At 38.4% G+C, this 25674-nt stretch overlaps 1 protein-coding gene across 4 annotated transcripts in view; it reads right to left on the bottom strand.

Moving 5' to 3' along the window:
- LOC134527596 (mediator of RNA polymerase II transcription subunit 13) overlaps positions 1-25674 on the bottom strand; it is a 265928-nt gene that overhangs the window by 87201 nt on the left and 153053 nt on the right. For all 4 annotated transcript variants that reach the window (XM_063360415.1, XM_063360416.1, XM_063360417.1 and 1 more), the window contains one exon: positions 13215-13392. In XM_063360415.1, the coding sequence (XP_063216485.1) occupies positions 13215-13392 (178 nt within the window). The remainder of the gene's footprint in view (positions 1-13214; positions 13393-25674) is intronic.

Raw genomic sequence — 25674 nt, 5'->3', positions numbered from 1 at the left:
TCTACAGAACCTTGCTGGTAGAAAACATACTGTCCGGAGATGGAAACGCCCTGAAAATAAAGCTCGATATTCTGCAAGCTTCCAGAATGTGTAAGCAAGCGTGGGACAGAGTGAAGCCAGAAACAATCAAAAACTGTTTTAAAAAGGCAGGTTTTGTTAAAACCGAGGACGAAACTGTGGAAGCCACTGAAGCGGAAGCCATTCCAGCAGCAGTCGACGGCTGGGAGAATGTGGGAGCCGACCCGACCATCTCGTACGAAGACTTTCTCAATGTCGATGAAGATGTTGCGGTGTGCGGTGACGTCACTGACACCGAAATCATCGCAGAGGTGCTCGGCAGTGAGAAGCAAGACGATGACGGGGAAGGTTCGGAAGAAGAGATCGCTGGAGTAGAAGAAGAACCGGTGCCGAGTGCAGCTGACGCCATGAATCACATAAAAGAACTTAGACGTTTTTTTGAGAGCCGAATTAATGTAAGTGATTCATACTTCATCTCTTTGAATAAGTTAGAATCTTTTGTAATGGCCGAGAGCCTTAATTCGAGAAAACAGGCCAAAATATCATCTTTTTTTCAAAAACAATAGGTTGTTTTTACGTTTCAGTTCAATAGTTTTTAGGTCATTTTAATATGTATGTATCGTTTAGGCATTAATCGATGTATTTATTCAAAAAATGTCAACCAATAAAGAGTTTTAATAGAAAATATGATTTTTTATTGTTTTGGCCCTATTTATATTACGAACTTCCTTAATTCGAATTTTTGGATACTTCGAAGTTTTTGACTGGTCCCTTGAGGTTCGAATTATCCAAGTTCTACTGTATATCAAAATTATGTAAAAATTCACTACCTAGCTATGACTAGTGATGGGAAAAAGCGGTGTTATTTTTATGCCAATTTCGTTTCAATAATCAGCAATTGCGGTGTTTTGTGTTTTTATAGGAAAACATATTGTTACGAACTAGAGCAAGGCCGGGACACATGCAGGTGCAGAGCTGGCTGGCGACTGCCGCAACATGATATGAGCCGCGCGCGCCTGGAAGATAACAAGGATTGCCGCTTTCCCCCTCTTTCCCACCAATCCCCGCGCGGCGCCCTGCCTTTGACACGTAACTGACACCGGACAGCTGGGAGTTGCCCAAGCCGCCGACACGTGTTTTTGAGAGATTTCTGCCATCGGGACGGCTCTGTGTGATGCGACTGGCCCCGGCCGCTCTCGTGAGTTCTGGAATTGCGCTGGAGCCTATATATATATGCCCGAGGACGTCCGGGAGTCAGAGGAGTCAGTTCGAAGTGTTCAGTCGGGAGTACTCCCGCGGCGGAGCTTCCGGGGCGATAGTGCCGCGGGTGCGGCAGAGTGGCGAAGTCCTTGGACGAAGGTTCCAGGGCAGGGAGTGAGTGAGTTCAGTGGAGTCAGGAGTTTTCCCGCGGCGGAGTTTCCGGGCGATAGAGTCGCGGGCGCGGCGGAGTCCAGAGCGAAGTTGCGAGCAAGGTGTCGAGCGGATCCTCGGTGAAGGGGAAGTGCGTCGGCGGCGGCAGAGTGTGGCGATGGAGTCCCGCGGCGGAGACCCACGAGGGGTGCTGCGGCGAGAGTTGCGCCAGAGGTGCGGCCCAGCGAGGTGTGTGGAACGAGTGACTGGGGAATAGACCTTTTTTTAAGTGTAATCAATTATTTGGCATTTTAGAAGATTTTTTGTAAGTGACATAAGTAGTGGCAATCAATAAAACTGTGTGTGAAATAAAATCTTTAATTGGGCTATCCTTTACGAACCCGTGGTAAAACGTAACAATATTTTAAAATGATATTTTAAAAAAAGAAAATTTTTTACTACCAGTACTTACGACATTTTCTTCAAAAGTTTAAAGCACCGTACTGATGATCACAAATTTAGAACAAAATTTATTTGTGCACTCTTACGTTTCTATTATTCTGATTACGAACAATTAAAAATTAAGAAATGAATGCTGTATGTACAAAAGTTTTGTTACAATAAAAGTGGTTACACTTTAGTCATGTTAATGCTACACACTTAGGTCTTGTTGAAATTAATCATTGTCAGAATTTCAGCATTTTCTGGTAACAGCCTGCGGCACCGGTCACTTACTACGAGTGAATAATGTGAGAAGGACCTCTCACTGTCCACATTGCTTGTAGGCAGCCACAAAGCCTTCAAACAAACTGAAGCAAAATGTGGGTGGTCTGTTTTCAGAGAGCACATAAGGGTTACCATGTCTATGTCCGAACAATATGGCCTTCCCAGCTCATCCACAACTACATTCGTCATGGCATCCTTCTCAAAATGTCTGCAGTTCCATTTGCTTGATGAAAGGAATGTTGTGCATATAACTTTGCAACATTTCATTGGAAGGAGTTTGCTGAGTTATTTTTCTAAGATTCAGTAATGAACTCGTGCTTGAAAAAAATTTTCCTGCTGGATCTTTTTTTTCTTTAAATCCTGTAACTTTGTATGTGCTTTCACAGCTGCTGCTTTCAGAAGCATACTTGCCAACTTTTGAAATTCCCAATCCAGTAGAAATTTTAAATGATTAATTACCATAGCGTAAACCAAACACGGCAATTTGGTTACTCCACGATTAAACATAACAAATAACCAAATACCGTATATTTTATACTATCTAAGAAAAAAGTACATACAGCTATTAAATTACCTAAACATCTGCATTGTAATATTGTGAATTTCATATTTCACACACATCTGATATAGAAGTTTACACAATATTGCACCCATCATCAGCTGCACTCAATTCATGTTCTTATCTAGGTATGTAATTAAATATAGGCCTACAAACTTATTTACAACACTTTCGAACTAGCTTTTTTTTTCTTAAGGAAAATGCTTCAGTGATGCTGCAGTAGCTTTCTTAGCTTTTTGAAGAAATTTCTCAGAAAACTTCTGATCATAGCAAAAACCCACTTGTCTGGATTTAATTACAGAAATGCTTTCAAGAGAGTTATTTGACAACTGGGATCTGAACTGGGTCCTGTTTTTCTTGACCAAACTAAACACCCTCTCGCACTCTGCATTACTGTGAGGGATTGTGAGTATGGAAAACATTACTCTAGATAGTCTGTCAAATTTCGGTTCCCCAGTTATGCTTTTCATATTTGAGACACTGACCCATTTTTCCACAATATTGGCACTCTGTGTTAAACAAGAAAGATCTTCTAGCTGAAGGGAAATGAACTGTTTGTGAAGTTCATCCATGGCCATGCTCCTTGTTTCATTGTCTTTAAGTGGTAACATTACAGGAAACAATTTCAGGAAGTATTCAACATCAGAGAAACTGACATTTTCAATGCCCTCAATGTTGGCAGCACTTGCTTTCATCAAAACTTTGTTCTTCAGAGGAAACTTGTTAACAATATAGTCACATGCAGTGATGAAATACTTTTTCACAGATTCATAAAACACTTTTTTGTCAGATGCTTTTAATTCACTTACAGTTTGTGAAGTCTGAAAGCCAATAACCATATCAGAGTCTTGCCTCTGATTTTCAACAGCATGATAGCTAACTTCAAGAATATCCACATTCTTGATAGCAGCAGGCTTAACAAACTTAGATAATATCTCTTTCAACAAGTCACAGAGCATGTGTCGCAAAATGTGAATTTGAGGTTCTGATGCTTGGAGCATTATGTTTACTTTTTCAAATGAGGGTATCACATGCAACAAAAACAAGCAGAAAGCTCTATTCAGTGGCATTGAGAGAAATAAAAACAGATTTTCTTCACGACTTAAATTTGGACTTTTACTTTTCAAAATAAGGTCAGAATCACTTACTGACATGACTGCACCAGCCATTTTCTTGTAAGAGACCTTAGGATCACCGTCTGCTTTTCTTTTACTTGACTGTTTTCTTTCAAAATTAAAAGATTCTTTTGTTCCAGACGGCTTGGTTGTCATGCTTGAAGGTGAGGAAGAACACGATGGTGAAAGAACATCTGACTTACCTACTGATGTGAAGTTCTCTTTGGGCAAGAGTGAAGAACCTGATGGTTTCTGAGTCATGCCTACCCTCTCTCCAGAGTTGTTACTCTCTTTCGGAATCCTGTAAGATGTCAGTGACGAACACTGTGGTTTCTGATGACTGACTTCTTTCTTGAAGAAACTCAACAAAGGTTCCCACTGATCTACAAATGTAGTCAGACTTCTACCCAATGACAGCCACCTGGTACAAACATGTTTCAAAATCTTCTTAGCATCTTTATTGTGTAGATTTTGAAATTCTGCCAGACTTTCTTTTCGTTTGCTGCTTTTCTCAAGATAATAATAAATGTCTGTTAAAATTTTGTCAATTTTTACTGGCAAGCAACTTGACCCCTTTTCTGCAGCCAAATTAATCAAATGGCACAAACATCCCATCACAATAAGTCCCTCCTGAGCATTTTTTAAAACAGCTGCCACACCATTTTTATGTCCAAGCATAACTGCAGCATTGTCTGCAGAAAATGATATCATGTTTTTTATGGGTACTTTAAGACGTTCCAATTCTGCCAACATCAAACTGCAGATATTACGACCTGTTGCATCGCCTTGTAAATTAGGCAACGAAAGAATGCACGAGACCATTTTTTGCACCTTTTTGTCAAAAAACGTAACCACCACTGGATACAGTTTGGAATCGGAATCATTACTCCCATCGGTTGACAAACAAAATGGGCCATTTTGCAAATGCGTCACAATATCCTCTGTAGCATTTGCAGACATTTCTTTAACAATAGCAGATGTTTTTGTTCTGCCACAGCTATATTTCTTTGCGACGTCGGATGAAGGAAACATTTTCCTAAATAAAGGCCCGGCGTGGTCGGCCACACTAAGCGGCAAATTATGTTCCACAATGAAATGCGTGAACAAACACTCACTTCTAATGACGGCATTGTCCACGCTTTCAGTTCTCACAAAATAATTCTGAATTTTCGTATTTCCTTCGCCACTTTTCATGTTATTGTTGTGTTTGGTGGTTTTGCCATGATTTCTAATGTCGTTTTTTCTGCCGTGTGCAATGTTTACATCTCAACGACAAACCTTACAGAAGGCATACGTATTACCTTTATCAGACTTGATAATATACGGAAACTCTTGCATATACACGTCTCTGAATGCCTGCGAGTACTGCTTGGTTTTTCCGCTCATATTGTAAACAATACAATCGTACTGATGCCACAAACGCAATTACAATACACGCATCTTTAAATAATTATTTACGTAGCACTACGCATTTAGTTTAATGCAAGCTAAATAAAAATAATAATTATATAACCGTATTCAAACCACAACACTTTATTCCGCGCTAAAATACTCCAAGACTGCAAAAAAAAAAAAAAAAAAAAAAAAAAAATTAAAAAAAACCCACAACATAAACTGCGTGATGATTGGCTTGTAGCAACCAATGAAGAAACAATTGACACGGACATATTTTATTTGACCTTGATATCCCATCGCTGATACGATACCAAAATCTTACAAACGTATTTTAATAACGTAAAAATGTCGGAAAACCAGTAAAATAACTGATATGGCCGTACAATCGTACAATAACATGATTTTCCGTACATTTAACGGGTAAATCGTATAAGTTTGCAAGTATGCAGAAGGGATACTTGTTCCGCCTTAAGCTTAAGTGAAAGATTCTTCAATAAACGGACAATACATTCACCAAACTGCTCAACTTGCCCTACACTAAACAGCTGCATTTTGCTCACCAAATCATCAAGTTTACAGGTCAATATGTGTGATGTTGTGTAAGCAGAACCCTCCAGGAATGTGATTAGTTCAGACAGTTGTCTGCAGTGGACTGAACAAATTCAGCTTCAATTTTTATTTGAACCACCTCTGCAGCAGTGCAGTCCTTTAACCAGCTTATGCCACTGTTCTCCGATTCCAAGCTGCCATCAATGTTTTCAAAATATTCCACTATGCTATCAAAGTACTCAGAAAGGTAAGTGACAGAACGGAACCAAGAATTCCATCTTGTCAAAACTGGTTCATGAAAAGCCCTGACTTTGCCACTGGATGTTCCATATTTTTCTGACAAGAATACCAAGTAGAGGTTTCTTCTCCTTCTGCTGTTAAGAAATGCCTTCTTAACCTTAGATACTGCCTTGTTAAGAAGCGGCAGTGTACTTTGGAAGGTGTTGCCTTCTAAATGCAACTTACGTGTCCAACACTGCACATAAACAGCTTCTACCAACAATCCACTCAGTGTGGCGAAACACTTGTTCATGTAAGGAGCAGAATCACTTACTATGGCTTTCACTGAATTGTAATCAATGTTGTACTTGTTCAATGTGTCCAGAACTGCTTTAGAACATGTTGCATGGTTTGCTGCATCAAGAACAATGGATGCCACTAACTTTGTGTTTTGGCTACTAGCAGGTTATAATTTTTTGAAAAGGTTGTTGAAAACACATGCCCCTCCTTACGTAGTTTCAGCACATAGCACACATATATTGACCCCTTCAAATTCATCTTTTAACTGTGCTTCCACTTTCTCCCCCAATTTTGGAACATATATTCTCCTAAGGGAACTGGCTGTAGGAAGATCTCCTCCACCCTATACATTTTTATTAATGCAACCACGTAATTGGGTGTTGTCTAATTTCTGGAGTGGTATGTTGGCAGATATAAAAGCCTCGGTTGTATCCAAAATAAATGTCTCTCTGTCCTCTCGTACTTTTCTGAATTTTGCGACTTCTTCAAGTGTTGCAAGATGTTTGCTGCCACTACTTGTGCCCTCGGAACCTAACCTCACTTTCATATGATGCTTACTAGCAACATGTTTGACAACAGTGTCCCTTCTCTCGTAATCAACTCGGCAACTGCACCATTTGCAGAACAAAATGTTGTTGGAAACGTACAGCCCTTCCGATTTAAATTCCGTTGCCCGCGATAAGCAAGATGCTTTAAATTTTGGCATCGCTATATTGGGCCTAGCAGTAAATAAGTCTAAACCTACATGGATTCTTGTTTTACTTATACTGCCTGCCCGTGTAAACTTTTGCAAAAGTATAGAATATTAATGAACACAGCAAATTAACTAGGTATCCCGAAAGATAACACATGTCATGCGTTGTTTTGCTAACGAAAAATTGGTATCTGGCGTCAACGAAAACAAACGAATATAGAGTTCAGAATTCGGGATGGCATAATAAATGTTTACAAAAACATTATATAACATTTTTTCGGTACCAGGTATTCGAAAAGAACTAATTAAGCAGCGGAGTAAAGCAATGAAAAATTTAATCAACGGAAAAATTATGTTGTATTCTATTGTGAAGCGAAGGGGAAGGAGTAAGGACTGCTGTGTGTAAATATGGAGGCTGCCGGCTGAATAAGTACTGCAATGGGTAATTTTCTGAATTGATAGGCATAATGTTTCTGGCAAATGGAAGACACTAAAAGACAGCTAAGGTGTTTTAAAATAAGTGGTATTTCCAACCTAATGTGTGAACATCGTATTTTTTGACATAGCACACATAATCTTTTATAAAGTCGCTAATAATTCATATTTTAACTTTTTTTTCCGGAGATTTTCAGAATTTCGCATTTTATAGTTATAAAAATCTTTTTTCACGTTTTTTCGCGGAAAAATCGTTACACCATTTTTTCCCCATCTCTAGCTATGACTTACCAGTAATGTCAGACCTAGGTCATGTGTTCACTGGGCAATGCACAGTATACACAAATTAAACTTTTCATATTGTCATTTTAACTTCACTTACTGCTACTACAGCATGTCGATGATGCGAACTCACAAAATTTTAACCATCCAAAAAGAGTCTTAACACGCAAATGATAGAGTCGAATATATACAATGTATTAGTGTATATATGCGTATACATATACACAAGCTGCTGCGTGTCGCCAATCTGGCGCAACACGTCATTAGCATGTCGGTGACGCGAACCCATAAGTTTTGCCCCTACCAAAAATCACTCAATGCAGCTAAAGAAGTTTTCACTTCAACAAATTACAAAACAAAGTTGAGTGAGACATTTCAAAGCATGCCGAGAATTAGTTAGATAGTGGAATCTTTTCAATATCAGTAAACTTTCATTTTTAATTTTTTTCTTTAGTGCTTTATAGACTAGACCATCCATTTTTAGATATATAGAGGTATATAACTATAAACTGGCAGAACATCTGCCTGGTACTGTCAAGAGATATAAATTATTTGCCACACTTGACATTCAAATAAAAAAGACAATTACTGTCTACATCTGATTTCGAAAAAAGTCCCCTTCACCCTGGGTTCAGCCCGGGCAACGACGGGTACTGCAGCTAGTTTCGCAATAAACAACTTGTGAGCCTCCAAAATTATACAACTGAAATTATTCAGAGGACAAAGAACTGATACTCTGGTTAGACCTACATGCAAACAGGTTTTCTGATGTCGCGGATTTACTATTCATGTGGTTGTCCATTTCCCCAGTACAAAACAGTGTTCACTCTTTGGATGCATTTTATTTAAGTTCTATTTGCATGTAAAATAAAAAAAAGATTGTGCTTTGATCCTAACAAATTACTTTTAAATCCGGCGAATTCTGTAACCAGGTATAGATAAGAACCATTTGCATCTTGTTTTTTGTATGGAATCAGGAGTTGGTTGACCTCGAACACGGAATTGCACAACTGCACTGCCTGCATTAATAGTTAGCTCAGTTTTGCCTTAAATATCATTGTACAGCAAGTCCTTGATTAACAGAACAGGTTACGTTCCTAGAAATTGTCTGTTAATAAAACCACGTTTTCCCACAAGGAACAATGTTAATGTCCCAGGATATGTTCCTACACCTTCCAAAAAATTACTATGATTATTATTTGATTATCTAGCAATACATAGTCAAATTCTGATTACATATTTAACATTTAAGAAATACAATCCAGGATGCAATGACTGGTAGAAAATCTTATCAACATGCAATTAAGAACTTTGCTGTCGACTCGTGATTTGCCGGGCAGCGCAGCGGGATGACATGTTGCAGCACAGACAAAAAATCAGAACCTTGTCAGCAAGTGTGAAGGTTGTCAACAGTCCGGTGACCTTGTCAATAATGAGGGTGAGCAAAAAAATAACACGAGGAAGTGAAAGAGCATGTGTGACAAGAGGATGTTACCCTCACATGCCTTTAAAGGAGGGGAAGCAGGGCCAGCCTGTTGAGTAGCCATTGTCACACAAAATATATTTTAAGCCTAATTATGACAAACAATCAGCTCGTAGAATTAAATGAGTACATAATAAGATTTCTCTGAATGCAACAAACTATAAGAACTTAAATCTGTTTATTTGGGGTAAAATCACAGCGAACTCACAGAGCCTGTACAATCAGGGACTAATGGCTCGATACAAAACTATTTGGAATAGAATGGCTAGTATATACATCACCGTCTGGCGAGTTGGTGAACAACCTGCACAGATTCACTCTTCATAATGGGATGCACATGGTGGTGGAAGGGTCCGTTAGTTGTTTTCTTTTGTCATGCACATCGTAAATATTAGCGCCATGTTCTACCTTCCTTTTTTACAGGACTCTCTTTAAAATAGTTGTGTCGATAGCCATTATCATACATGCAACATGCAATAATTATATATGTAAGCAATGCAGCGCTTTGATACAAGTGTATATACAGGCCATTCAAGAAGTACCAACCATGCCCGTTCTTGAGTTGTGACGCAGAAATGTCCACAGTAACAGGTTTGGTAGCCGTTTAATACCAAATCAAAGGCAACAAAATATAGTGTCAGTTATTACTAATGTCATTAAACAAGAGTTTGTTAATCAAGGAATTACTGTACTGTATATTAATTTGATTTGGAAAACCTGCTCAAACTTATCTGGCATTCGATAACGTGGCAAAATAGATAATCTGGGATTCTTCTGTGCTGAATTGAAGAACCTATATGTAGAGACCTGAAATTTTCGCGATCGCGATAACACGAAAAATAACGTGAATTTCATTGATTTTCGCGAAATAATACGATTTCGTCTAGTTTTCTGTATACACGCGAAATTTTAAGAAATGTACGGTAACAAACTTGGTTTCATCTTGAGTTCGCCGGCATCGCCATTGTCAGAACTAAAACTAACCAACCTTAGCGGTAGCCTGCCACTGTTTAAGTTTCGAAAATCACATACTTTACATGTATGTATGGAAGAACAAAATATATTGCTGCTAAGATGTGACCACAACACAAAATAAACATAATGTACGCAACCACAACTCCACGTCATACATGAGCGATACTGTTGATGTAATGGCTGGAAGGAGGCAGCAAGTTGTGAGCAAGCGGAACCAGCTTGGCCAACCCTTCAGCAAGAAATGTCCGTACGAAAATGTCATTTGGACCGTATTTCCCGATCCAGGTCCATACATGAATTTTTTTTTTTACGATTATATTAATAAAACTATTGCACAATAATGACTTCGTGATTTAATTTTGCCATGAAATAGAATTACGAAATAAACGAATTAAAATCTTGTTCTCACACAACGCAGTTATGGAATAAAAGATTTGTGACACCACAAAAGATTGCATGCTGGGAAGAATCAGCTTTTATTTCACAAACAACCGGCACTGGCAGTCATGCGCACGTCTGCCGTAAGGATCAATGCTATGAGTTTGTAACGCGATTCCAGCTGAAGTATAAGATAAACACCGTACAACCATACATTGCCACTTCTTTCGTTTAATGTATCGTATTTTATTGCTGCATGGGAACATTAAAATACAATAACTTGAGTTTGTGTAACAATATGCCGAAAAATGCTGCAAGTGCGCGGCAACGTGCCGACGATTTCAAAAGCGACGGGCTATATGCACCCGATACGGCGACGTTAATGTGCAAATTTTGTAATTGTAAAGTCGCATTTGAGAGAAAAGACACCGTGATAAAGCACACTAAGAGCGAAAAACACATAACTAAAAGAAAAAAATATGATGATGGGTGTGCTGATAAAAAAATTCAGAGCTCTGTTGCAGAGTGCTTTGGTAGTGCTAAACGTAAAAAAGCAGACGTCGAACATTTGGCACTGAGGACAACAGAGGCCTTCGCTAAAGCTAACATACCTCTTCAAAAATTGGATGATCCTAACATAAGGGCATGGTTAAATGAATTTGTGGCAGGTTCTGGAGACATGCCTTGTGTCAAAACACTGAGGGAAAAGTATGTTCCTAAACTTGCTGAATACCACTTTGAAAACGTGATGGAAATTGTTAAAGATAAACTAATTTTTATCTATTCGGATGAGACTACAGATAGTCAGGGAAGATGTGTTTTTGTGGTACTCTTTCTAGTGCTCCAAGAACCAGTAGGCGAACCTCAGGTAGTAGTAGCTTCAGTTAATTTTCTTGCAAAAGCGGATGCGACCACATGTGCACAAGTTATTTCAGAATGTGTAAATAAGTATGCAATTTCATACAAGAACATCAGAGGTTTGGTTACAGACTCAGCTCGCTACATGACAAAGTGTGTCAACAGCTTGCAAGTTCTGTATGGAGATCACGTACTCCATATTCAGTGCTGGGCCCACAAAGTTGCCCTAGTAGGAAATGTGTTGTCATGTGAACTTGTTGAGGTAAACAATGTCGTAGTGAAGGTAAAGTCTGCCTTTTTAAACACTCGCAAGAGGAAACACCAATATTTGCAATATTTGCGAGAAGAAACTGTGAAACCAGATAAATTGTTTCCAATGCCAGTCAATACTCGTTGGAATTCATGGTTTCATGCAGTGTTCTACCTGGCTGAATATTTTTTGGAAATCATTAACTTTTTCAGAAATAGTGACTTTCAGGAAACTAACAATGCAGGAATTAAGTATCTGATCATGCTTTCAGACAAAGAAGTATCCGTAATTTTAGCACAGTGTATTTTTGTACAGCAGCATGCTTCTGAAATAATGGATCTGCTAACGAAACTTGAAGGGTCTAAGTACCCTACATCACATACTCTGTATGGGGATCTGGAAAAAAATTTGAACACCACTGACATTGCACATGTGAAGCACAACTGCCAAAAAGCCACAACACTGTGCATGAACAAACTACAGACACTCATGAACAGTGATCCTTGTGCACATGTTTACAGGTCATTGAACCAGCTTTTCAACCCTAAGAACATTCTGATTAACAAAACTGAAAACATAGTTACACAACTAAAATCCATTGCTGACCTGAAGATGATAGACAGTGTTGACCTTTTTAAAGGGTACCAGTCTCTAAAAGATGCAGCAGAGTCACTGTGCAGAGCTGGTGAAGTTGTTGATGTAGTGAAAATTCTCACTGCACTGACAACTGACTGTCAACAGTTTGCTTCAGCTGTGCTTAAATCAATATGGATGCCTACAAATAATGTTGAGAGTGAGAGGTTGTTGAGTCACTACAATATTGTTGTTTCAGATAGACGGCAGAACTTAAAAGAAGAGAATATTGAAGTGTTTACAATGCTCTCCTTTGATGATTGATATTTATATATATATATATTTTTTAAAGAATTTTATGCAACAGTTATGTTAAGCTAATGTGTGTGTAAAATTTTTACAAGGAAATTATTAACACATAGTGTTCAATAGTGAAATGAAATGTTTTTGTGGTTCTACATATGATGAACAGTTCTTTAATTTCTTATGTTATGTACTGAACAATGCATTAAGCAACCAAGTGACTAAAAAATTTCTGTATGGAAGTTTCACAGTCAGTGGTGAGCAATTTTTATGTACAACGGGAAATTTAATGTTTTCATTGTTATTTATTTTTGGTTTAAGCAAATGTAAAGAGTGTGTTTAAATTAGGATAATTATAAGCTATGCCAAAGAAAATTAATTACGTAACAAATATTAAGCCTATACAGTTAAAACTATTTAATTTAATTATACAGATAAAAAAATAACACCGCTTTTTGGCAAAAATAATACCGCTTTTGGCCAAAAATAACACCGCCAATTTCAGGTCTCTACCTATATGGTATCAAACTTCTATATGAAAAGGAGGGGGAGAGGGGGAAAATTGAGGTTCATCCCTTTTTTTAAATATATATTTTTTCTATAAAGATTTGAAACGAGCAAATAAAAACAAAGTCCAACAACGTGGGCGAAGCAGAGGTTCCATGTCTCCTTACCTGACTCTGCAGGCTCTCCCTGGTCTTCAGGGAACCTGGTGACACGGAGCTACTTTCTATGGGCTACAGGATACTCACCATGCAGCCGGGCTCTTGCTTCACCGTCACCTCCTGCTTCACGACAGTCAGCATGGACGCGGGCGAGACCGCAGCGTGACCGGGCGTGTACAGGTCGCTGCTGGCACTGGGGCGACGCTTGCCCGTTGGAGACTTGCTCGATTCGGACTGCTTCAGCCTCTTCACCGGGTAGTTCAGCCTGCCACAGACATAGCTCTCCCAAATCATCTAACACTACACAGTCACACACAATGCAGCAACATGAAACACCACCTTATGAACACTGAGATAACAAGTAGTTTGCCTCAAACTGTGACCTTGTAATGCTCTGTTTTAAGTATAGATAAATACTGGTAAAAGTTAGTATCTAATTACTTTCGTCGCATGCATGCACCTCAATCTAAGGGCACTGAATCACCCCCCCCCCCCCCCCCCCCCCCCCCGTAATATCCTACGTGCGCCTGCAGGCTGGCCACCTCCTGCTCAACCTCAAGTTCGCCACTCCTTCAGAGTCTTGGAAAGAGGGGTTTGCTAAGCTAAGCAGAGCCAAGGTGTGCCGACCATCGCCAAAGCCCTTCATCTCTCCTTCGCTGCTACATGACCTACATCCCACTCAGCTCAGGACGGTATAAAAGGCCGTGACCAAGTAGTCACCAGCAGTTGTCTTAGGGCCATGAGCCCTACTGAGCCTCTCGAATTCTTGCTGCCCATGCCGCCTCCGCCAGCAGCCGCTTTGTGCCCCTCCAACTGTCCAGATGCTGATGCCACCACGGTTGAGCGCTAGGGCAGTTTGGGTACTATAGAGCGTACTTCTAGAGCCAGCTAAGGGGCAGGTGTGGTTTATCATATTGCAATAAACACCCCTGTCAATAACTTCACACCTACGTCTGTTCAATAGGGAATCTGGACCGGAAAGTACCCCGGTAAACTGGTGAGCTAAGAAAACAGTCACGCTTGAGGATGGGTTGGTCGACCAGGCATCGGCAGCCACAAGTAGCCCTTCTACACTCCTCCTCCTTATACCTGCACTGCCCGACCTTATGGCCTACCCTAATAAAGGGGGGTGGGGATGTGTGTAAAGTGGAGCGTTGAAAAGCCCTTGGTGCACGACTGGCCACCCTTCCCCGATGGACCGCACCAGCTGCGCCCACACCAGGGCCGCCGAGAGGCCCTACCCTGTCAGAGGAGCCTCTTCGACAGCAGCCGGCCCAACTGCCATGGAGTGGGGCAGCATGAAAGACCACCTACTTCACTCACCCTTTGACTGGGAACTGAAGGAAGATGACAAGTTAGTATCAGAACAAAACAAGAAAACAGTCTGAATTAATAATAACTAGTATCTGCAATGTAAATTACAACCTAACAACTAAATATACCATGTACATAATTGTGTCAACATTTTAAAAGTTTACGCAAAAAATACATTTTTACAGAAGTTGTAGATATGATTGTTACATTTAATTTTCCTTTATTTTTCTTAGTTTACTTTGAGGCATATAGTATCATGATGCCTATGGATGTTATCGTCTTTAGATTCCAAGCCAGAAATTAAGGTACAGCATTTGATTTTCATTGCTTCACGTGTAGTTAATAAATGTACCAAAAAACCTTTTGTCCGGTTAGCTCATTATGGACTGAAAAATTCTATTGGCCATACCTAGCTACCTACAAAATTGTATGAAAATTTAATCATACATTACAAACATACAAATGCTGATCACTCTAGTTGTTACAAAGACCATGCATCCTCGGTCGATTAGAGACAATGAAATATGATGAGATGAGAATGAAACATTGACAGAATAGAATCCAAATGGGCAATGAAAATGGGAGTATCCCAGTAAAACCCATTGGCTCACGGTAAAGTGAACTACATTTCCCACTTTCCAAAAATCTTATTTCACCCTGCTGGGAGTCTAACCCAGATCCCCTACATGGGTAGTGACTTCTCAACTACAGTAGCTCTTCACCACCAATGAATTAATGAATGCATGAATGAATGAATGAATGAAGCATGAATTTTCGGAATATAAATTATTATTTAGCAATAGTTTTGTTATAACAAACCACGTTCTTACAATCTGCCAAAATTATGACCCCTTCAACGCCTTTAAGAAAGATATCTGGATACAAAAAGATGCCTATTGAATGAAATTTTCTACACCAAAGTGATTAAATATAATTTATTATTAAAAATTACACCTCGTTAAGTCAGTGTGCATACAACGTTCTATGGAATGCTTGAAATTAACAATAATTGGCTGTGTAACAACCCAGATTAGTCTTCCTCATATGATGTAAAGTATTTTCCTTTCAGAAGTTATTGTGAACGAAATTCTCCGGGTTCATTGTTTTTATTTTAAAATTCATAAGTTTATTTTTCAAGTAATTTTTTTTGGTGGCTTCTTTGTGTGGGAAGGCATGCTGACGTAATTTTCCTTCATTATTTCCACGACTAAGGCTTTGTTTCACACGCTAGGCGTGTGAGTCACGGTCACGGGAATGTGAGAGACAAAATCGCTGCGTCGTGGGAACAGAAGTAAGAATTTCGTGGAAATTTTTGTTGCCATGCGCTGTGATTAGCTGAAAATTACGTCAGCGAGCCCAGGTTACTGCCCGCAAAAAGGGAAGGAATGCTGTAAAAGTCAGTCATTGTCTGAACAACGGGTCGAGCGGTCTTTGTTCGGGCACCGGGCCGAGCAGGCCGTGGTCGGGCGATGGCTCCGTGTATGATTTTTTTAAATGTACAGTTAGCTTTTTTTTTTTTGTGTTTTCTGTTGTACGGAATATGGTGTGATTTTTACATGAATAAAAAAAAAACAGGTAATACATCGAACATTGAGTTAGAATTTCTTCGTTATGTTCTTTATGTTCCACTCATCACCTAATTTTGAGCTAGCCGGAGGTGGTGAGTGGTTACAGCTGCAATAAATAATCACTGAAGGTTCACAGTTAATTTAATTACAATGGATGATTACACCTATACAAATATTATCAATTGTCATGCTTTTGCAGTCTAAGAAAAAATATTCATGCATACTCTCTGCTGAGGGCGAATCTTAAAGAAAGAAAGAAAGAAAAAAGAAAGAAAAGAGAGAGAATTTTTTCTGACCTAAAAATAATTGATTACAACATGGCATCTTTAGGCTACAACTATATTACTGTAAAAATCATCATTGAATTTAAACTTGCGGGATGTCACACTCAACATTTGTTGCACAGAAAATGCATCATTACTCATTAATGTGCTTCCTGCCTGAGTGGTTAAGTCATGTTGCGAGGAAAAGATGGCACTCAATCACATACTCTGAAATGACTGCCCCTTAGAAGCCTCGCATTACATGTAGCTTATCAAGCCGAAAATAATCTGATGTAAAACACAGGCAGACTCATCTTTCTAACAATTTTCTACCCTATTTATTACAGTAAAAACTTAATCTAATATAAATCACTAAAACCAGCAAGAAAAAAAAGAAGACTAAAAATTTAAATCATACAGTACATAAGGCTATGCTATAAGTTACCTACAGTACTCAAATGCAATACAACCCAAAAAAGAAAATTCATATGATCATAAATTTTTTAGGGAAATTTGGTCCAAATCCATTCACACAAACTAAAAATAATTTTACACGGAAAAAAAAGTGCAGGTAATTTTATCATGCTCGTGTTGTAGGCTGAACACGATACTTGGACAAGTGACAGTACAGGATGTCTACAAATACAAACTATTTCCAGCCTTTCCAGGTCTTTATTTAAAATTGTCTAACAATTGTTTAAATGACAAGGGTATTATTGTTTCTTGAATGAAATAAGAAAAGTTAAATATGATACAAAATGAATTTTTTATCTTCAGAAATGTGCCAATTTATTGTCAAAGATAAAACATTTTCAGAAATAATATCTACGTTATTAAAAAAAGTCTCCAGTCAATCTTCATTGATACGAATCCGCTTAGTATGAAATTCTCGTTTATGCGAAGTACTTTCACAGTCCCAGAAAATGAAGTATGTTTTCCAATGTTATTCAGTACTTTCAATATGAAATACGGTTAGTACAAATTTTACTACCAAAGTTCAAAATAAATAATTACGTTTTCATAGCCACCAAGTAAACAAACAGTTTCTCCAAAGATGTATGTATTTATCATACAGCGCAAAATTTTTGAAAAACTAAATGAAAAGTGTAACTCTAGTGGCTATGTTAGTAACTAAACTAGAAATGATGCCATTTTGTAAACTGAAACTATAAGAAAGTTACTCTATGCCATATTTATATTATTAGATGGAAGTGCACATATGAAGAAGTTTAGGTAATCTATGGTAATAGTTTAAGTATTTTCTTTTATTCACACGTGTGCCATAACCTGAGTTTTAAAAAGTATGTTGTGTTGTATGACTGCAAAACCTAAATATAACAATATTACATTGCAAGTTAAAAGATTGAATCAGCTTTTGCAAGTTCTTGTGGGTGAGGTCCAGAACATCAAGAAATAAGTGCAGTGAATTTGCCAATTTCTGGATCTATGATGCAGAATAAGTCAGATTAATTAGCACTGAAGTTAGGGTTTTTAGAATTTAAGTTCAGCAGTGGTTGACTACAACAGTTTATGTAATACTGTGTCCATAATATTTTTTATAATTGTAATTATAAGAATTAAAAGGATAATCAATCTGAGACCAGAGCTGATTCTAAGTTAATAAAAATCGGTGTTAGCTGCCGACTTTGAAAGAAGTCAAAATAAAACTACATACTTACAGAAAATGCAATTTGCTATTTATGCAAAACATGTTTAAAACTGAATTCATGTATTGTAGAGTGACTCATAACACTATTGTGTACAGTCCCTGCAAACACATGGTCATTATACAGTTTAGTTACAATTGTGCCTTTTTATTAGGGATGGGCATGTGCTTTGCCTTTGCTTCTACTGATTTTAAATGGAATCTAAACTGTTGAGTCTCAATAAGGAGGAATCTTACCATAAGCCTAGGCTACATTCACGACAGCACGCAAACAGCATAAAAATAGCAGACACTGTCAGCACAGAATTCGAAGCTTCACTCACACACAAAAATTCATACCTTTTTTCATCTATGTGGAAATTTCAATTTTTAAATGTTTGAATAATGTCATCTATTATTATACAAAACGGTTTATTACCTAAATTCAAACATTTGATTTTGTCATTTAGTTTTGAACAACTAGGATTGATCCTTGAACACCACCAAATCTCTTGTATTTGAAAGATTTGAGAATGGAAGAAAAAGATTAGAAGAAATATTGGAGGAAAATTAGTACATGCAAAAATTCAATACTAAGAACTTTTTTAAGTTGACTAGGCTTTTTTTTTTTACACAACTTATTTCCATTTCCTAGATTTTGTACTTTTAATTTGTAACTATGTAAATAAAATGACAATACACATCATGTACTGATTTGGATAATTTAATTCATGAAAAAATATGGATGCATAGTAGCTACATTTAATTGCACATGCACAAATGCATAAATCACAGAAGTATCCACTGAATATGCTAACACATAAAATAAAGTCCATTTCAGATTCTAACACATATAATGATTTTCAGTTTTTAAAATCAGTCCTATAAATCTGTTCATAATTTATAACAATAATTTTGAATTGCATCATAAGTTACAGTAGCACATTCAGTAATAACAAATTAATGTTTGCTACAAATTATTACATTAGACACTATTTATTGTATCATGATTCAATTTTAAATTTGCTGATTGCAAACATGTTTTCCTTTACAAATAGATTTTTCTGTCCATGTTTGTTTTTTTATATACTGCCAACGTTAAAATATTATCTGAGGATTGCATGATGGCTAACAATGTATGTGTTAGCCAGTGATTCTAAGCATCTCAAAAAAAAAATAATGAATATTCAATCAAGTGGTGTTCTAAATTTGCAGGGTAAAATACATTTGCAAATCCCAGTCACTTTAAACTTAGGCATTCCATAAAATCCTGTGCTATACGTGAGACTAAAATTTTAAAAATTATGCACCTAAAACTGTTGAAACCAAGATGACACATGTTTTCTTCATCTCTACATTTAATATTTCAAAAAAGTGTTAGTTTTGCCTGCTGTGACAATTTTTTATTTATTTTCATAGCAATAATATTTTTATTTGATGATTAAATGTTAATACGTTAGGATTCTTCAATTTGTACTTTCCCCAGACCTCCATATTTCTAAATCTCTCTCCCTCAGCCACCACGGGCCTTAACTCGTGGGATTTCTGTCACACGCACGGTAAATCCGTGCAAGCATGCCTTGTGTTTCATGCTGTGCCAACCCATGAGTTTCATTTTTATCGCTTTGTGTGCCTTGAAATGCCGTCTTGCACGTCCTGTCTTGCACCTGGGGTCCAGTTGTATCCCCCCTCCCTTTCCAAAGCTTGTGCCCTTCTAGTCAAGTTAATACGCATTGTTCCTGCTTGGGGCAGGCATTGTTCTCTGTCCAGTGACCTCTTCATGTTGTCAGTGCGCCGATCAAAAAAATTATGTGAAGCAATCTTTATATTCATGATGTAGTTACGCTTATTAAGGGAATAGTCTTCCCATTTTTGCCAGCCGATCTAATATGTAGTGTGTTGTAGCCCTGACTCAAGTGGTCAGTGTCATGGCCGACTGGAGAGAGGGAGCATGTCGCTCAGAATAACAAGCAAGGTGGTCTGGTGTTATTTCTCTCTAACTTGCATCAATGTGCCCTGCAACGGATACAACATGGTGGCAGTGGTAGGATAACAACATAAACATTTATTTGTAGGCCTAGATCTGCGCTACGAATGAGAAGCCAGTTGCGTCTCGGAAGTGTGCAATCAACATGGCTACAGCGCTAACCCAGGCTGCCGGCGACGGAGAAAGCAGGCCACGCGTGCACCATCAGATTAAACCGCCGGGGCCGCTAGATTTTACCGACCCGAATGCTTGGTTTCGGTGGAAGGTGCGTTTTGATAGGTATCTTAGTATGAGCGGACAAGGCGGCCGGGTGGACATATGACGAGCTGGTGAAAGCTTTTGACAGACATTTTAAGCCCCGGGTCAACATCATATTTGAGAATTTTAAGTTCAATTCCCGTGTTCAACAACCCGGGGAACCTGCAGAACAGTTTATCACGGCATTACATAACCTCACCGAAGCTTGAGATTATGGGCAGCTAAAACACGAGTTGGTTCGCGACAGAATCGTTGTGGGCATGCGAGATGTAGTATTAAGTGAAAAAATGCAACTCATGAGTACTTTGACGTTGCAAGAAACTGTCAATATGTGTCGTCAGTCGGAGTTGCAGTCATCACAATCGCTTCAGTTGCGTGAGACTTGCCTTGAGGACGTCAACTTCATCCAGCAGGGGAACCAGGGAGGAAGCTTCCAGCAACGCGGAACATTTCGTTCTGGGACTCGAGGGAACAACCGCCAGAGCTACAAGGGATTTTCAACCCCTGAAATGGTCAGCACATGTGATAAGTGTGGTCGGACCAACTGCAGAGGTATGTGTCCTGCACAGAATATTCAGTGTTATTCGTGTGGCCGCCGGGGCCACTTTGCTAAGGCGTGCAGAGCTAGTAAGAAAGTCCAGCATATCAGTGAAGTTACAGACACACAAGACCCCAACTTTGACTTTGTCGTGGCACAGGAGACACTCCCAGGAATCCATCGTCCCAACAAAATCCATTTCAAGTAAAAATTGTGGTTAGGGAGATGGGTAGGTCAATTGACTTTGTAATAGATACAGGGGCAGACATTACGTGTCTTCCTACTGAATTTTTGGGATCTGCAAATGTTTTTCTGCAAAAATGTGCCAGCAAAATAGGTGGTCCAGATGGTCGTGGATTAGAGGTAGTAGGTTTCCAACAGCTGACATTCTGCTACAAGACTCAGGAGACGAAAGTGAATGTGTATTTTATCAACAATCTGCGTAACCCGTTGTTGGGCAAAGATGCACTGCAAGTGCTAAAGGTTGTTCAAGTTGTAAATAATGTGAATGTTGAGAGTGAGTTTCCTACTGTATGTAAGGGTTTGGGTAAAATTGACAATGAAATGGAAATCCATCTTGTGCCGGGTGCTAAGCCTTAATCATGGTTGCTACAGAAATAGAATCTTAAGAATTCCCTGACTTTCCCCTGTTTTCCAGAAATTTAAGAGAAAAATTCCCTGACTTTCTTATGAAGTACATACAATAAATATTAACGTGCATATGATTAAATGTAATATAAAAATTTCAACTTGAGGTAAAATAAGGTTTTTTTTATTGTGTTATTTTGACGGCAGAATTGCGAAGGAATGTGTTTATTTCCTTCGACATGGCTGGTGAGAGCTCTTCGGCCCATATTGCTGTGAATACTTTTGTAGCACAAAGTGCAGTACGCAGAATTTATTTTTTTAGCAGAGGGTTTGATATGCTGAAACTGTGACTCCTTGAGCCAATTCTCCTTAAAAGTAGTTTTCTTCGACATCTCTATGCTAAAAAAAAAAAAGTACATATTAATATTTTCAGGTTAGGTTAAAAAATTATTGTTTATGAATTCTTAAAAAAATATTACTACACAAATACAAAAACTATTACAAATTCACACCTAGCAATATAACGGGCCTACTTAGAGAATTACAATAGCAGCATTACAACATGCAATAGGGCCTACTCTTACATTCTTACAATGTTAACTAACGATTCTGTGGAAAAATATGTTCAGTTATGCATATTTTTTTTTCACAATGTAAGTCTCACGCAACAGAACTCACGGATTATAACGGTTGAAAAAAAAGTAATAAAAAAATTGTTAGAAAAAATGCAAAAACATAACCGCACACAAAAGCCACGTGTTTTCGTATCAGCTTGGTAGTTTTCAAAATGAGAATTGGTATTGCTTCTTTATCAAAATGCACTTTATTTTCTTATGATCGTATCAAAAACTAACTTCACCTGAAACGCCTTTAAATTCACGTAATAAGCTTTGTACTCATCTTATTCCACGTGAAAATAGCCTTCAAAAGATAAACAACGCCATGCCCGTTCTGTAGTTCACTTAATGGAACGGAACAAAACACAAAGTCTCAAGGGCAAATTAAAAAGGATCAAAACACGAACAAATGAAGACCGGGTTCGCTAGTGAACAAACGAGTGCCTGGATTGGCCAGAAGTTATGGTGGGTTGTTGTATCAGCCTATTGCAACGGACAATCGTAGACCAAGTAAAAAAAAAGTTACAGTTGCTGTGTGCCTTAAGCAGCAGCCTTTTAGCGGAGTCGTTCGGTAGTGGTACGAGCGCATCAAAACAAAGCTTTGTTTGAATTATAAGCAACTTTAAAATTTCCAGAATTCGTAGAATTTTCACTGACATTTCCCGGAATTCCCTGACCATTTTAATTTCCCTGACATTTCCCGGTTTTCTAGTCCTGTAGCAACCATGCTTATGCACTGACAAGAATAGGATAGGATGGTTAAGCTTGGGGTCATCACTCCCGTCGATTTTCCCAACCTAGTTCTGTGCCCCAATGGTGGTAGTGGCTAAAGGAGAGGGTGTCCGGATCTGTTGCGACTTTACAGAATTGAACCAGTATGTAGAGCGTTCAGTATTTCCAATTCACAAGGTTCAATACACTTTGTCGCAACTTCATGGAAATTTATTTTCCCTCCCGACGGGATAAAAGCCTCTATGTTCCCGAAATTTTTCTTGAATTTTGGGATCCCGCACAGGCCTAAAATCTACGTTAAATTTTGTGTCTGAGTTTTGCTTTATGCTAATTTCTTGTTATATTTTTGCTACTCCTAAAGTTTATTAATGAAATAGGTACTATACAGTGGAACCCGGCAATTAGGTTCCCGCGAATAGCGTTTTCCCCGTCAATTAAACCATTTTTTGCTGGTCCCACCATTTGTCCTATGTTTACAATACATTACATTCGCGCTAATCACACGGTAAAATCAAATGCCTTCCCGTGATATACACCGTTGTTGTCATAAAATAAAGCGCTTGTTGTTACGTGTTGCCAACCGCAACTGTAGTAAAAATACTAGGGATGGGCCGGTCGAATCCTCAAATCCTCGAATCCCACCGAATCTCTAGTATTCGAAAGATTCGAAATTCGAGGGAAAAGATTCGGGATTCGAGGAAAAATATTGATGTAAATGTAGTATTTTAAAAACTTAAATGCTTACAATTTACTTGGCCTGTTTACGTTTTCCTTGGAACACATCCTATTGAGGTACAGTAGAACCTCGTTAATACGTGGTCAGGACCGAGATAATCACGGATTACCGAATTTCACGGACTAGCGATTAAAAGGTCGGAAGGTCTTGTCAAGCTTCTCAGACACCGGCGTGCAGCTGGGTTAAGGCTGTTCACGGTAAGGGCCCGCCGTCATCGAATTAGTGTCTCGGCTTAAAAATGTCTAGCCATTAGTTCACGGTCATTTACAACAGCCGAAGAGAGAAAGATAAGATCGTGCTGACCTTGCACCCCCCTCCCTCCCCCTCGTACAGCCGAATGCCAGCCAGACACGTCACTCGCCAGGCGCCTGCCGTGCGTTGGCGGGTGGAAACAAACAAAGGGAGCCCGGAAGCAGAAGTCAGGACATCCCCCTCAAGTTTAAAGAGTGACAAATGTGACAGCTGAAAGGGGGGCGACACAAAGGGTCGGTACAAACAGCGTTGCAGAGTTTGGCGGCCCACGCGATGGCTTGTAGTGTTTGCCGGCCGCTGGCCCACATGACGTTAATTTTAAGCGCTGACACTTTTTACTTCTCTTTTTTTTCTTCTCTTTTAAATCGTCCCGGATTATCCGATTCCCGAATTAGCGCATCACGGATTAACGAGGTTCTACTGTATTGTACTTTTAATTCGTTATTATATAAAAAATTATGAAGCATGTAGGTACTGATTTGGGAAACTTACTTTATATTCATGAACATGGATGCATTGTCGCTACATTGGCATTAAATAAGGCATAAATCACAGATGTATTCTCAGAATATGCTAAAAAATAAAACAAAGCACATTTAGGATCTAGACTAAATATGATTCTTGTTTTTTTTTTAAATAACTTTACCGAGAAATCTGTTACTTAGTAATACAACAATAATGCCGACTTTCATCACAAGTTACGGTCGCACATGTAGTAATAACAATGAAATAATGAATGACAAAAATTAATAAATTATACAATTATTATTTTAATCGCAATTCAATTTTAAATATTCTGATACGTTCTATTTATGAATTTTTTTAGAACCAAGTTTGGTTTGTATAGACTACCAACGTTAAAATATGTATTATCTGAGAATTCCATAATGGCCAACCAATGAATTTGTTAGCCAATCATTTTAAGCAACATAAAAAATAACTAATATTAATATAAAAAATTTTAATGGGTAAACTAGAGAAAACACCCCGTCACTTTTAACTTCGGGCATATTAATCATTATGCTTTAGTGAGGCTTAATTTTAAAAGACGCACAACAATATTTCTTATGGCCTAAAACCATTGAAGCCAAGATGGCGCCTTTTAGTTTCCATTAAATATTTCAAAATGTGTTTACCTTCATTTGGGACTTTAAACAAATGTCAAGTTGGTAACTACAAAATATTGTTCCGTCGGATGTTGAATTTTGTTTTCCAATTCCCATGGATACATGAATCACTATACTCACAGATAATGCCTGAATGCCTTAAATCCACCAAATCGGATTCTACAGCAATTGATGAAGTGACCAGATTCTTACGTGATCCTACAGTTAACCCAGAAATAAACATTCTTGAATACTGGAAAACTCAGTCTGCGTGTTCACCCAGGCTACATTAACTGTCCAAAAAATATTTGTGTTCACCACCTGCGACAGTGTTCTCTGAACGTTTGTTCAGCACTGCAGGAAACATATGTGACCAAAAACGGAATCGTCTTGATCCAGACCATGTCAAATCCTTGTTTTTTTAAATAAAAATTTAAAGGGTTAAATAATTCGGCATAATATTTAATTTTCTCTTAACTTATAAATTATTTTATAATTAACCCTTGAGAACTGGATTCGGATTCGAGGGGTGGATTCGAGGTACTGTTTGGGATTCGGATTCGAGATTCGGATTCGAGAAAAATGGGATTCGAACCATCACTAAAAAATACATATTCCATTTCGATTCTATCGATTCCTCGAACAAAGTTATCGTTCCGTTACGTACATGCATGTTGTGCACTATGTCGCAAATGGCAATTTGGGTGCTTTTATTGTTACAAAATTTTTTTCGTTCTTAAGATCATTCCATGTAGTGAAAGGAACATGTCTGCATAGCACATACATGTACAGTTTCTGCTCCTTGGCAAATTTTGGCAACACTACTGCGAACCGCTGTGTTCGTGTGTTGGTTTGGTACCAGTGATTCTGGGATTTAATTTTGTTTACCTAGACGTAAATTTTCGCGCTTTATTGACACGTTCTACAGATAATTTATTAATAT

This window comes from Bacillus rossius, chromosome 1 (assembly GCF_032445375.1).
Source record: "Bacillus rossius redtenbacheri isolate Brsri chromosome 1, Brsri_v3, whole genome shotgun sequence".
NCBI classification, from domain to species: domain Eukaryota; kingdom Metazoa; phylum Arthropoda; class Insecta; order Phasmatodea; family Bacillidae; genus Bacillus; species Bacillus rossius.
This window is presented reverse-complemented; position numbering and strand designations above follow the sequence as displayed.